The following is a 14288-nucleotide window of genomic DNA, read 5'->3' as shown; positions in this document are numbered from 1 at the left end:
AGTTATGAGTTGAAACAGTCCTATCAGCCAAACGCTGATGAAAAAATTACCACTATATGTTATAAAAACTGACACATCAGTAACAATTATACACACAAGCAGGTCAAAAGTATATTTGCCTTTATAAAACAAGTTTTTCTGTAGAATATACGTATATGTTCCGCCATCATCTCTGTCTCTCAGGTATTTTCTACAAGTGTGATTACAGAATGTGATAAAGCAATTTATACAGCATTACATATCGCAATAAAATATTTGGCATATTAAGTAAAATAAAGGCATAAAAGCCTGATATGCACATATTGTATTGAAAGTGTCTTTTTTCTTAGCCTGAGCTTGTGGCTTCTTTGTGTATTCTTGTAGGCTTCCTCCTAAAAATTGACTTCTCACTTGTGCAGTGGAAAGCAGAGGAGGAAAAGTAAAAGATAATGGGATCAATGCAGGTGTTGAAGGTGCTAAGTAGCAAAGTGTAGTATCTCCATGTCGGGCTTTTACCCTGTATGTACCCCACTAAGTGGGTCATGTTGTATGGCAGCACACAAATTAGAAACACAGCTAGAGTCCCCAGAGCCATGCCGATGGCCTTCTGCTTCTGCATTTGGGGTATCCTGGGGCGGCGGTACAGGATCAGGATGCAGCGCAAGTAGCAGTATACACAAATGACAAAAGGTATAAGAAAGACCACAAAGAAAAACTCCAAACGCACAGGGAGGAGGACCTCTAACTGCTCCTCTGTGAATTTCTCATAGCACACGGTGCTGTTTCCATTGGACAGAGCTGGGTGGTAGCGGACAATGATAGTAATGCTGCAGTGTGCTGCTGAGATAAGCCACATAACAACACTGGTGACTATCCCATACACAGGTTTGTGCAGCTGATGATAGGTAACAGGAAAAGCTACTGCAATGTAACGAACCACACTGACCGCCATCAGCAGCAAGGAGCTGGTGTAGATAGTGGAGAAGAAGATGAAGGAGGTGATGGAGCACAGAAAGCCGGGCAAAGTCCATTCCATGTCAGAGGCTGCCTCATGCATCTTGAAAGGAAGGATGAACAAGAAGAGCAGGTCAGAGATGGTCAGATTGAGGAGCAGGATGTCTGTGGGAAGAGGCTTGGAGTGGATCTTCACACTGAAGGCGTAGAGAGCCAAGAGGTTGGCTGGCAGGCCGATAAGGAAGGAAATGATGTAGACTGAGAGGATGACCTCAGTCCTCACCACCTCATCCATCATGATCCTAAACCCAAGGAGAACAATCACCAATTAAAAGAGAGAAATGTGGACAGTTACAAAAAAGACTAACTTCTTTCTACAGTTTTGTGCATTTTTGCCTTTCTTAGATAGATCAGCTGAACAGAGAGAGGATATACGTATAGGGAGTAGGGAGTGGGGGGACATCCAGCAAAGGGTCGTGGCTAGGAGTCGACTGCTGCCATGTTGACTTCTGCCTTTGTGTTTGGGTCGCACGCTAAACCCCTAGCTTAATTGGCCCTTAACTTCTCTCTACTTTTATACCAATTAGAATGATGATGAGGTAGTGAAATCTGTATGTTGAACTAATTAACTCTCTTCAAAGAGAGTTAATTATTCTCAGATCAAAGTTTAGAGTTGTAATGAGCATCTGCAAGAGTCAGAGTAAAAATAATATTCTTAAAAACCTATTCTAAAAAAAACAAGAGTGAGTGAGCATCTTGACCGCATAATGTTTGACATCTGCCTGGCTGCACACAGACAAACTGTGGTGATCAGATAAGTGCAGCTCTAATACATTTGATATATCCGAGTCAGAATGAAAGGAAGGAAGCAGAAGCCCTGTTATCAGAAAATCATTTACAGCTGGTCACAAAAATAGTGTTTTAAAATGTGTTTTTCCATCTAAATAACATTTTTCACAAAGTTTAGAGTGTTATGCTAAATGATCTCTCTGTAGTTTTAGCCGATGCTGTGCTATTACAGGACTGAACTCCCCTGTGGACACTCAGGGTGGAAAGAACATATCAACATTATTAACCCACAGACAACTGACACCTGATTAAAGATAACTGCTACACCGACAGCTATGAAATATTGACACGTGGGTGGCTCTAACTCTGAGTGTAACCCAGAGACTGTAATACTACTTTCTGTGGTCGGTAGGAGTGAAGACCTGAACAAAACAACACAACTCAAACACAATGTCAGGGATGTTTACAGAATAAGAGGTTTTTTTGCGGGGTTTTGGATTGAATTGTATTTTTAATTCTGTTCTGACATGTATTTAAATGTCCTCAAAATGTCTTGTATTATGTTTGTTTGTGTGGCTACTCTGTCAGAAACTCTGTAAAATGTGCTGCTGCTTATCTTGTCCAGGACGCTCTTGAAAAAGACATTTCTGATCTCAATGAGTTTCTATTTCCTGGTCAAATAAAGGTCAAATAAAATAAATAATGCAATAAAATGATTATTTTACTTGTACATGTAGCAAGCTGTTGTGTGTACCGCTTTTAAGGACCTTTTAAGTCTATGCACCGTCACGTAAGCCATATACAGTCCCATGACCAAACATTATTGGTGCCTGGCATCAATCCCAAATTCAATGAAAGGTCAAAACTAACAGCTGATACTTAAAGCAACAGATAGTCTATCTTTAGCCCTGTAGCTATGTATTAAAGCTTCTTTCTGTGGAGCCTCCTTGTTTTTTGTAAAATATGATGAATCTCATTCTGAATATGGCTTTAATAGCACAACTATAGCACAACTATTCCAAAACAAACAAGCTACAATCAGCTCTCAAGCTCCATTTTCAACCACTAGAAATGAATGTATAAAAATGATCTGCAATGTAAAGACTGATAAGGTGAATATATCAACTTACCTGGATGTGAAAGTGTTTTTAAAAAGGCTCTGTCAAAAATGAAAAAGAAGCTCCCTGTTGTGTGCCTTGCTGCACCTTTCCCCAAATACAAGCAGTTTATAACCTGAGTTCAAAGATGACCTGACATAAAATGCAACAGGAAACAACAAGTCATTTCCAAGTCTTGCACACTGCTCTTTCTGTGCTACACTGAACCAGCAAGCGTACACTAGTTGATCAATAATGAATAAAATGCAAAGCTGAAGCTCATGCTGACTTTTACATTGGGTTAATATAAAACCTCCTCCCACTAGATGTCTGCCTGAAGACGTTTTGTATGTGACAATCAGGTTTGGATTAGGCCTGCATTATCTTCAAATGTACGCCTACACAGCAAGATTGTCATCAATTCAGATGAATGTTTTTCCACATCGATATTCAATTTCAGACTTCCTTTTCTCAGTGTGGAGTGGGGTTTTTTTTTTGCTAGAAAGACAGGAAATTAAGTTGTCAGTGTTTTCAACAATACATAATCAAACAGTCGCCTCAGACCCACAGCAAATCTCTTTTCTGTTGCCTGAGAACAACTTTTGTCTTTATGTGTCAATTTAGTATTTTTTATTCAAATAAGCTCTCTGAGTTTTCTGCCTCTTCCTGCACATTATATTATTTATCTTTGCTATTTTTTTTTATCTTGTATGTATTTTCTTTTAATTGTGCAAATAAATAAACTTAAGTTTTGTTTTCCCTTCTGTCTTTCTAGCACCTAATTTACATTGATGCCAGTATGCACTGCAGCAGGAAATAAAGACACAATCAAAATGTCACAAGCTTTACTTGGAAGTATTTCAAGTTATTTTGAAAACTCAAGATGATATATGAGACATATATTTACTCCTGGCCACAATTAACATTTGTGAAGCTCCAATATGCACTCAATTTGAGATTTAAGACGACTGTGATGAGCTCACCATGTCACATTGTCTGCGGCTCAGACAGTTCTCTATATCATAATTCATATACTGTAGAATAAATATAATTTTAATATTTCTCAATTCCATATTACATGTGACTTAAAAAAGGCCAATCAATGCATGTTGCATAACGTTCCACGTCACTGTTTGGAAACTACAGTATGTATCCATCTTTTGTATTAGGGAAAAACGGGGTTGGTTGTCACGCTCGTTATATCTCGCCACCACAGGGCACTGTCTCTCAAATTGGGGTATGGACATTTCCAGAATTAGGGTCAGAGCTCACCTACAGCTCCGTCTTCTCTGGAGTAAGACAGCTGAACTTGAGGTGAGAGGACTTTTTGTGTTTTTCATGTCAAATTGTAAATATTCAGCTCCTCAGTATTTTTCTTCTAGGCTTTTAAATGATGGGTTTATAACAAAACAAGTGTTACCCTTACAAAGTGTGAGGGGGAAGCTATAGTTTAGATTTTTATTAGCTAGCTAAGTAGTTGTTAGATGGTTGTTAGCCTTGATGCTAGCAAAAAATTCCAGTTGGGGTTGGTCGTCACATTCTCTTTGGGGTTGGTTGTCACATGTAACAACCAACCCCTATGTGGGCAAAATCATGCATGGTGAAATTAGATGGAGTGCGCAGACCCTACATTTGCCATCACTGTAACTCAGACAGTGACTGCATGTAGCCTAGTTGAGTCGGCCATTATTGTTGGGCCTATTTGTTTTGTTCTTTATGTTGTTATATAGGCTGGCCTAAAGATGTGTTTCCTGTTCATGCTCCTTGCTCATGTTATGTTAAAATGCATTAAGTTATGTAGGCCTATCACTTGTCAGTGCAATTAAACTTTCAAATGTAGTTCTGCCTTCTTGCCTTTTTCAAAAGATTCTTCCCATTGAAATACCATTGTGACAACGAACCCCATAGTGTGTGACAACCAACCCCATAGTGTGTGACAACCATCCCCGGGATGGGGTTGGTTGTCACAATGTGTCAGAGGGTCTTTGATAGTTAATTGCCTCTTTGTTACAATGACTTGGACAATAAGAGGGATACACATTTCAAGCCAACACCTTAAGCTTCAATTTAATGTAGGAATGACTATTGAAAGATGTTTTGATGATGAGCAATCATCAAAACAATAAAAAGTGTGACAGCCAACCCCGTTCTCCCCTTCTATGTGTTTTCTTACTAAATCATCTTTTACAAACATAATTTCTCTCCTCACCTTCTCCCTGGCTTCTGTTGCACCTTCTAGTTATGGGGCTGTTGTGTTGTTCTGCTGAGCTCTGGATCGTCGTAGTTCTTCCACAACATCATTGTCATAAATGCAGGAAGGTTCATCTCCTTCAGAGTCACTCCCTGCTCTGCACGAGTTTGATTGTGTGTCTTCAACTTGTGTGCTCAAACTGAGAAAGATGAGGAAGAAAATAAGGAGAGAATCAATTGGATGTTTTAAAGTGACCTTGAACTGGACATTATGGAATCTTTGCACAAATCATACACATGTTTGTTTGTGAGGCAGAGACAAACAACTGATTTCTGGTGTCTTCATAGTTCATGTCGTATTAACTCATTTACTTTAACTTTTGTGTGTACAACAACATCAAGTTGGATTTATTTACCTTTGAGGGTTGTTATATCTTAGTTCCCCTTGCATATTCTCTGAGACACTTAGCGGCCTTTCAGAAAAAGATTAAAATGATTTGAATTCAGTACATTTCAAATCACAAGCAGCTTAAAGACAAAATTCAATTTTCTTACCTTAAAAGGATTGCAGTGTTGCACACAGAACCTGGCGGTGATCTATGAGTGAACAACAGTTACATGATTAAATACATTAGCGCAGTCGTTATGTATTCAAATGACTAAAGTCTACCAACCTGTGTCTATTTCTGTAAATTACCGCTGCGCTTCCAAACAATAAAGCAATGCCAACAAGCAATAAAGCTCCCAACCAAATGGAAAAAGAAGCTGTAAAAGAAAAACAGCTGATTTGGTAAATATGATACAAAAAAATGAAACACTTATAAATGAAGCTAGTGAAATTGAGAATGCACATTAGGCCTAACTTACACTGTGTTGGCATTTTGTTTAAATAAAGTTGTTTGGTGTGTTTGCCCAGGGAGTTTGTGGCCGTGCAAGTCACATTAGCCTGGCTTTGAGCTTGGCCACTTAATTCCCCAGAAACAATATGCTTGTAATTTTTGGAAACCAAGCTGACAGAGGATGAGAGAGAGTCATTTCCATCAATGGCCCATTGTATGGAGGCATCAGGGAAAGCTTCAGCCTGGCAGACACACTTCAGAAACTCCCCTCTCAGGTGGCAGGAGGACTCCGGTAGGATTGTTGGGGCAACTAGATGGAAAAATGTCAATAAATAGGGCATCAAAACTGTCTTATAACTTAGATTTAGTTTAATAGTAAAGATACATTGTGATCAGACTAAAACATTAGTAATTTTCCTGTCTTTATTTTGATATTTTTTCAGGGGCGACAACGTTGCACTATTGTTTTGAATAAATGCCTTTAAGCAATTTATAGGCCTGTACGCTCTTTGTAACTGGACAGAACTTTGTCTAAGACAGATGTGATCTAAAATATAGTACAATTCTTGCCTGATGTAATTCAACTTTTACATTTTTTGGTGATGTTAATCTTTTTGGTCTTGAGAGAAACTTACTCTCTTCATTTTTTTGTGCCGATAACTGGTGAGGAATATGCTTGACCACATTTTAGTCAATTAATGTCTCATTTTTTTAATATAATCATCAATACCTTGTTAGATTTTATTCTTAGCTTACTTTGTTGGCTACCTGTTTTCTTATTACAGTTTACAAGGAAGCATATGATGACAATTAAAAGTAGTTGTGTCAAATAATTTAGGATTAGGCTCCCAAAAGAGAATAGCCAACCACAAAAAAGAATATCTTATTTTTAGAATCAAACAGCATTTAAATACACCAGTACTTTTGAGTTGGATTAATAGGTCAAACAAACAATATACATTAAACGACAATTGTATGTTTGTGCAGAGGGTACTAACTATCTGCAGCGGAAGGTTTCAGTGCTTAGTTCTTAGTCCATTCAGGAGACTTTATGCCACCGCACCATCAACATATTTGGATTGGACATTGGAAAATTACTCTAAATGGCTACTTGTGACTAAAGTTGTATATCCCTATCCCGGGAATCCAGGTCTACAGCACAAATGGAGGTTAGATGAGTGCAAAAAGTGAAGAAAACTACTGGAGAAACTCCTTGATAGCTCGTGCATGGAACGCTGCCTACTCGTCACATTCGCCATTTTTACAAACATACAATGGTCCTGACTCAGAACTGTGGCCTCCAGATTTTTTGGGAGGAGGAAATCGCTTCACTAAGCAAAGTACTCTGACAGCGTAGCCATGTAACTTGTTTACGAGAAAAATAATCTGCATGGCCATGGTGAGAGAACAAAGACTGGACTGGATAACGTTACCGACGCTAGCTAGTTCCATATGCTGGATTAGCCACAGCAACTGAGTTTGACACACGTGCAGGTGTGCGTTGACCTTTACTATGGACGAAGCTCCAAACCCAAATTTAACTGGTAAATCTAGTGTAACTTTATTTTATTTTCAACCACCAGCATGTTTGGCACCATGGCTGTGAATTTAACATTTTTATGTTCTGCAAATTGTCGAAATGTCCGTGCCACAGCAAACTTAGATGGTGCATTCAGGCATCAGGGTCTCCTTTGCTCGTTGTGCCTATACAAGTGGAAATGAACAAAAAGTTCGTTTTGGGTTTTTTTTGGCCTTTTTGCCTTTATTTTATATGACAGCTGAAGAGAGACAGGAAATGTGGGGAGTAGAGAGCGGGGGAAGACATGCAGTAAGACGGTCGGCCGACCAGGAATCGAACCGGTGACCCCTGCGACGAGGACTGTAGCCTCTGTACATGGGGCGCTTAGACCGCCAGGCCACCGACGACCTGAACAAAAAGTTCTTAACATGAACTTGTATTACCTTTTTTTAACTTAAAAACCTCATAACCCATTACTTTGTAATACGTCTAGGCTGTATAATGTCTTGACAGAACAAATTAATTATTCTTAAGACCTTATATTTTTTCCTGAGAAGGACAATATTCTCAATTGTTCATGCATAATATTTTATCGATTTCGAATAGCGTAGTCTTCACTTCCTTTTTAACGTTGAAAACTAGGGAATTTTCTCAAGAATAGAAAAAATTAAATATAAAAAATTTAAAGGTTTATAAAGTGTTATAGGTTTGAATGTTTGGCTGCTGAAGAAGAGATTGTAGAGACTGACCCATATGTAGGGTTTTGGTGTTGCACCTATAGGGCGCACATTTAGCTCGGCTCCCCCCAGAAAACTGATATCATATTGATAAGGTATGGTATGATAGAAGTAATAGAATACATATTTTCTTACATTGAACATCCAGATCCACCCAGTCGGACTGCCCCTCTCCAATGTCATTGTAGGCAACGCAGGAGAAAGATGTTTTCTGAGTAATGTTTTCAAAGAGCAGTTTTCCATCTGTTGTATTTATGATGGTGTTCTGACCCATCTGTCTGCTGAACCATTTGTATGTGTGTGGTGATGGGTTAGAGTTTGCAGCACACTCCATGATGACGTTATCCCCGTCTATCACAGACTCTTTTTTCAGTGTCAGCATCACAGTCACGGGTTTATCTGTGGATATAGAAGATCACAACATACAATTAGAATAGTAAGCTCTGTCATTTACAGTATTGTGATCAGGTAAACTGCATCCCTTACATAAAATGTTGAGTGTTACTTGTTGACTTTCTAAAGTGAGGTCGCTGAACAGTGCAGAACATCTCATTGTGCTGTTGTGCAATTTGTATGTTGCCAGCCCATGCAGTGTCTCTGTGTACATCCATAGCAACTGTACTTGCTTGTTGATCTCCATTAAAGTTGAGTTTTCCATAAATTGACTTCTTGTCCATTTAAGGGATGGAGGCGATAATGGGCAGGAGTGGATAATGCTGCAGTTAGCCTGGAAAATGTCTCCTTCTACTATTTGCTCCTGAATTGTGATTATTGGAGATTGTCTCTCTGAAAGTCACAAGAATATGGTTATAAAAAAACACATGAGATTTTGATGTATAGGTTTAAATTTGTTTCACAAGTTATATTGATCACACAGTTTGAGTATGGTTGGTTGGGCAAGGCTGAGGCCACACCCATTCATGTACGCAAAATCTTTTGATACATCATAACCTTCAATGTGTTTTTAACACAGTGACCCAGTTTGGAGTTGATCAGGCAAAACCCCAAGGGCAAGCTCATTCAAATATGCACCATGTAAATCACTTGACACATCGCTAATTCAGACATTCAAATTACATTTCTGGACTCCCTGTCAGGATTTCACCATGACATCATTTCTAAGTCTTGACGTGATACATATGCCCAGTGATTTTGATGCATGTAAGTGAAAGTCAGTCAAGGGGCTGAAGTGTTAAATAGTACTAAGGGGTCTTTAAAGCTGGGGTTGGTAGTCAGATTTAGATACACTTTTGTTATACTGGTTAAAATGATCTTTATGTCTCGATGGCAATCAATACATAATGTGTTCTTGAAATAGAGCGAAAAACAGACGCTATCTACAGCTGGAGTAAACCTGGGAAAACCCCAACCAATCCCTGCCATCAGGATCCAAAATATGAAACCAATCAAATCCCGTCCTGCCGTTCTGCCCGCCTCCTGCGCGTACATTACATGTTTGTGTTTTTAACTTTCACTATGATAATGTTTTTGATGTTTTCTTACCGCTGAGTGAGACATGAGTTGACGTAGTGCAAAACACAAACAATGTGCTTTTGAATCAGTCACGATCAGGGGTGCAGCTCGCTCGGCAGGAGGTGAAGCTTCCACAAAAACTGCTCCCCCTAGTGGCTGGCTGCAGTATAGGTCAAAAACTCCGTCTCCCCCATTCATTTGAATGGGGCTGCGGTCAAACTTTAAAAAATAAATACAGGTGGTACGAATGTTTCTCACATCCGTATGCTGTGGTGATATGTAGTTAGTATTTTGACCCTTTTGTGTTCAAGTCCTCTTTTTTCTGAAAAGTTTCTTTTTCGTCAGTTATTGGAGTTTAAAAATGGGGTTTTACGTTGGGGTTTGCTTTGATTGACAGCTGCCGTAGAGGGAAACTCCATAGGATCTCGGGACGCTACGCTGTAGAGCGGAGCTCGTAACCTTGGCAACACAGATATTACAGTGGTAAACACAGAAATTCTCTACAAAGCAGACTCTGGCTGTGCATTGGATCTGGGTTTTTTGGCTTCAAAACCGTACAACGGGAAAAGGCGGAGCAATGCTGTCCATTTTATATACAGACTACGGTCACGATCATATGGTCGTGAATCAGAGGCACTCGTGCATGTGAGCAGAGTTGTCGTTTTGGAGGCGGGGGGAGGGGTTAGAAGGAGTCCTGAGGACATGCTACGTTCAAATTCATGCTAGTTTTCTGTGACTACCAACCCGAGCTTTAAGCCATTTTTTGCAAAGTCGTTTATGAAAGATCACAACACCCAAAGAAAGAAAGAAAGAAAGAAAGAAAGAAAGAAAGAATGACAGACCCAAAGAAAAAAGAAAGAAAGAAAGAATGACAGACCCAAAGAAAGAAAGAAAGAAAGACAGAAAGAAAGACAGAAAGAAAGAAAGAAAGAAAGATTCATTGGGTCCCAATAGGGTCCTTGCACTGTATTAGGGCTCAGGTCATTGATGAATACTTACCAACATAGATTCTAACAGTTTGATCATAGTATTTCTGAGTTGCTGGAGAGTCTGGGTCGATCCAAACATAAACTTCAAGGTTGTTGTCTTCTCTCTTAATATTTCTGATCAAGAGGGTGCAGTTTCCCTCTGCAGCACTACCCAGTACTGAGGTGCGTCCCCTGTACTGTTGTTCCACTGAAGGAAGGAATCTGTCATACACCTTAGGATAGGAGAACTTGGCGTATTGGTACCAGGTAGCCCAAACATGAGTTTTTGTCTTACATGGGACCACAACACAGCTTCCCTCCACTGCGGTCACTGTTTTTGGCACAGTGATGCCCCAGCTTCTCACCTGCTGCAGCACAGAGAAGCCTTTTTTGGGAAATAGAAAAGAAGAGGAAGGAAAGGGTGAAATGACATGCAGAGACATGACGCAATTTTGAGTGAACAGTTCTAAATGGGAATTAAGTTATTTGGGTGTGTTTGTCAAATCATCAAACAGATACAGGGACTTGAACAGCATCACTCTGCAACCAGAAAGTGATGCATGTCTGGTACAATTGCTTAACCATAGAACTGGGGTTGCAGCAGCATTTAGAGCCATTACATAAGACAAGAAATGAGGACTCCTTAGAGACATAGCCAGCCCCTTTTTTTCATATGCCAGCACACTACACCAAATACAGTGTAGATAAGATGTATGTTAAGATGTTTAACAGGACTTAATATCTAAAAAAAAAATGCTAATTCTTGAAATACTATCTTTTAACAACCACAGTACATTCATGATAATAAGGTCATTTTTTAATGTTATTTTGTGTTAAAACTAGGACTGTCAAATGTGTGACTCGGATTATGACCCTTGACCTGGCCTATGGGAAATAAGGAAGTAGTGAGGTGGTATGGTGCATCAAGAAAAAAAATTAAAAAAGGTTTTGGTAATGCTGGGCGATATTGAAAAAGATTTTATCACGATAAAATTATATATATCAGTCAATATCGATAGTTTTCACAATAAATATTAAAATCATTCTTTCATATTATTTTAAAGGCAGATTTGATTTTTTTCTCCTGGGTGATATTTGAAGAAACCAGACAGTTTGTTAGCTTGTATCTGGGATTAAGTAGTCTAGTAAATAGCCAAAATATCTTAATTATTGAAGTTTGGTGGCCTCTCTTGTTGACTATGTTTCACTCTGTGCTTTGAGCTGTTTTGTGTTTTCTTCAGTGTCGCTGTTTCAGCTGTAATTACAAACGTACAAACATCTTTAAGCCTCCCTACATCTCACCCTTGCCGTGTTATGCTTTCTACACATTTTTTGAGCATGCAGCACCTTTGAGTTTATTTTGTAGAATTTTCTGGACAGTATTTGTTTTAGTTTCTATGTTGTTGCAATAATAGTACACATAAAATTTGCACAAAGCAAGCATACAGTATTTTTCCCCGCCTGTGTCCTCATGGATAACTGTATTAATTAAAAGAGGTCTCTCTGAGGTATATTTAGAATTGATAAAAAATTGAGCGTTTAATTTCAGATTAATCCTGAGTTAATTACCGACATTATATTAATCGCAATTGTAAAAACTCATCATCTGACAGCCCAATGTCAAAACATAACCTCACAAAAGAGAAAGAACCACAGGCTTCTAACTGACGATAAAGATAAATAGTTTGTGTTTGAGAACCATGTTGATTTGAAGCTATTTTCCTTCTGCACTTTCTGTGCCCAACCCTTGTAGTTTGGTGTAATTCTTTTTAAGTTATATGTATTGCAACTACCTTTTTCAAGTTTAAAATGTTACAGAGTAAAAGAACAAGAGACACGAAAAGGATAAAGCTCAATATTACCTGTCGACATGATTAGAAGTCTAAGGAGACAAGTAGTTCCCATGGTGAAAGTTGTCACCTTCCAGTGAGTCACGTTTTGACCTCTTTAAGTTAGAAAACACAGCAGTTACTTTAACGCTACATAAAGATGTTTTATTTAAGCAACATTTCTAAAATTTTGTTATTTTGGAATTTCAGGAAACTTTTGAAATTATCAGAAGATGCAGTGTCATACACCTCTGTCACTATGAGTGATACATCTCTAAATGCCTCAAACAAAAGTGAATCAAATCCTGACACATTATAAACACTAGGTACAGACTAATCTATTATTTGTCATCATAACACCAGTAGAAATGAAATATAAGAATCTAAAATACTGTCTGGTTTCATATGTTTCTGAGTGATACGGACATGAAAGCTTACCTTGCCAGATGAGCTGCAGCCTGAATGTGTCTGTGATGGCCCACTGATCTGTTACAGTCCTCAAGTCCACCACTTAACCACCACCTAATCCCCTTGACACCCACCCTGTGTTCTATTCAGTCTCATACAGGAAACTTGCTGAGCTCATTCGAAGCATTCAGCCTGAACGATGAGAAAGTTTTAAAGAGTGGCTCTCTTGCCTATTTTTAAAATCAGGTTAACTGAAACACAACATCTCTTGTGGTGTAACGTGTAATAGAAGATACACAATTAGACGTTGGGCATTTCTGTTGGCTCGAGCAAATAGTCACATGTATTACTGTCATAAAAAATACTGAAGAGATCACTTATTCTAACAAACTAAGCACATTGTCCTTGCAGGCCAGTTTGAACCAAAGACAAATTTGATGATAAACATTAAATATATAAAACTCTATTGATTGACGCATGTATGCCAAACATATTGAGTAAAACAATACATGTGAAAATACAGGATTTTAAATATATTCTTATTTTTTAAGGTGCAGTATTTGCCTTCATTTGACAGCCATACATTGACACAACAGCTTTTAGAAGCTGATTTGAGATGCAGCTAACAGACCAGGCTGGAGTCAAACCTTGGTTGTCAGTCTAAGGACTCAGGCTCATTGGTATTTGTTGGTAATCAACACTAGTCACACACAGAAAGTATTAAATAAAACTAAACATATTGCTATATAGATAGATACAAAAGATAGTACAGGGGGGTTAATGCAGTGTGATTTAAGGTATATCAATTAAAAATTCAATTATACAATCACAATGTTAATGATTTGGGTCTTTAACTCTGGGTTTGTTGGCTCCAGGCATCTGACAGCATGTTTGAAAGGAGAAGTTGAGACAACACTGACTCACACAGCACGTCACTGTGTGCACTGCAGGTGAAGACAGTAAAAGTAAACGCTCCACAGGACACCCGTCCTGTTAATGGTACGTTTGTGTGGCAGTAGCTTCAACTGCCATCGGCTTGAGTTTGCCGCTGGTGGCGGGCAATGGAAGCAACTGTCTCAACCTTCATGTGTCTGTGACACAGCAGAGTGGCATAAATGTTTACATTTTACAGCCATGCTCAGTCTCTGCATTTTTCTGTGTTTCTGAGTCTCACAGTGCTACGCCCATATTTCCCAACTGTTGCTGTTTTCTTCCTCTTTTCTATTTAATGCAGTTAGAGTTTGTCTTCTTTTGTTCATCATGCGGTTTGCATTCATCTTTTTCTGCTATTTAATGCGGTTAGCAAACAGATTTCAGATGCTCTACAGCCACCGTCTAGCGGAGTACCATATTTGAACAGTCATCGGTAAAAATGGTGGACAATTGGTTTTTTTTTAAGGTCAGAAAATTGTCGCATGAACTCTTCGATTTTTAATAAAATAATGAATATTGAGTATTCAAAAATCATGACTCATCCCTAGTATACAGTCACAAAATGAGCAACTG

At 38.7% G+C, this 14288-nt stretch overlaps 2 protein-coding genes across 2 annotated transcripts; both read right to left on the bottom strand.

Moving 5' to 3' along the window:
- Positions 1-325: 325 nt before the first annotated feature.
- Positions 326-1231, bottom strand: LOC117822702 (free fatty acid receptor 2-like). The gene has a single exon (XM_034697565.1). The coding sequence runs from the start codon at positions 1229-1231 to the stop codon at positions 326-328; it is 906 nt and encodes a 301-aa protein (XP_034553456.1).
- On the bottom strand, positions 1124-14285 carry LOC117823337 (Schwann cell myelin protein-like). Its single transcript, XM_034698495.1, has 10 exons — positions 12408-14285; positions 10577-10930; positions 8591-8890; positions 8240-8503; positions 5877-6158; positions 5684-5774; positions 5565-5606; positions 5426-5482; positions 5029-5209; positions 1124-1235 (listed from the first exon to the last, which is right to left on the bottom strand). The coding sequence occupies exons 1-9, from the start codon at positions 12448-12450 to the stop codon at positions 5059-5061; spliced, it is 1584 nt and encodes a 527-aa protein (XP_034554386.1). The 5' UTR covers positions 12451-14285; the 3' UTR covers positions 1124-1235; positions 5029-5058.
- Between the last annotated feature and the right edge of the window lie 3 nt (positions 14286-14288).

This window comes from Notolabrus celidotus, chromosome 12, assembly GCF_009762535.1.
Source record: "Notolabrus celidotus isolate fNotCel1 chromosome 12, fNotCel1.pri, whole genome shotgun sequence".
Taxonomy (NCBI): Eukaryota; Metazoa; Chordata; class Actinopteri; order Labriformes; family Labridae; genus Notolabrus; species Notolabrus celidotus.
This window is presented reverse-complemented; position numbering and strand designations above follow the sequence as displayed.

Excerpts from the sequence above, each read along its gene's own strand:
- LOC117822702 (XM_034697565.1), bottom strand. The coding sequence starts at position 1,231 with ATGATGGATGAGGTGGTGAGGACTGAGGTCATCCTCTCAGTCTACATC.
- LOC117823337 (XM_034698495.1), bottom strand. The coding sequence starts at position 12,450 with ATGGGAACTACTTGTCTCCTTAGACTTCTAATCATGTCGACAG. Across the intron at positions 5,775-5,876 it reads AAACAAAATGCCAACACAGT|CTTCTTTTTCCATTTGGTTG; the intron begins GTAAGTTAGGCC and ends TTTCTTTTACAG. Across the intron at positions 5,210-5,425 it reads AGATATAACAACCCTCAAAG|TTTGAGCACACAAGTTGAAG; the intron begins GTAAATAAATCC and ends CATCTTTCTCAG.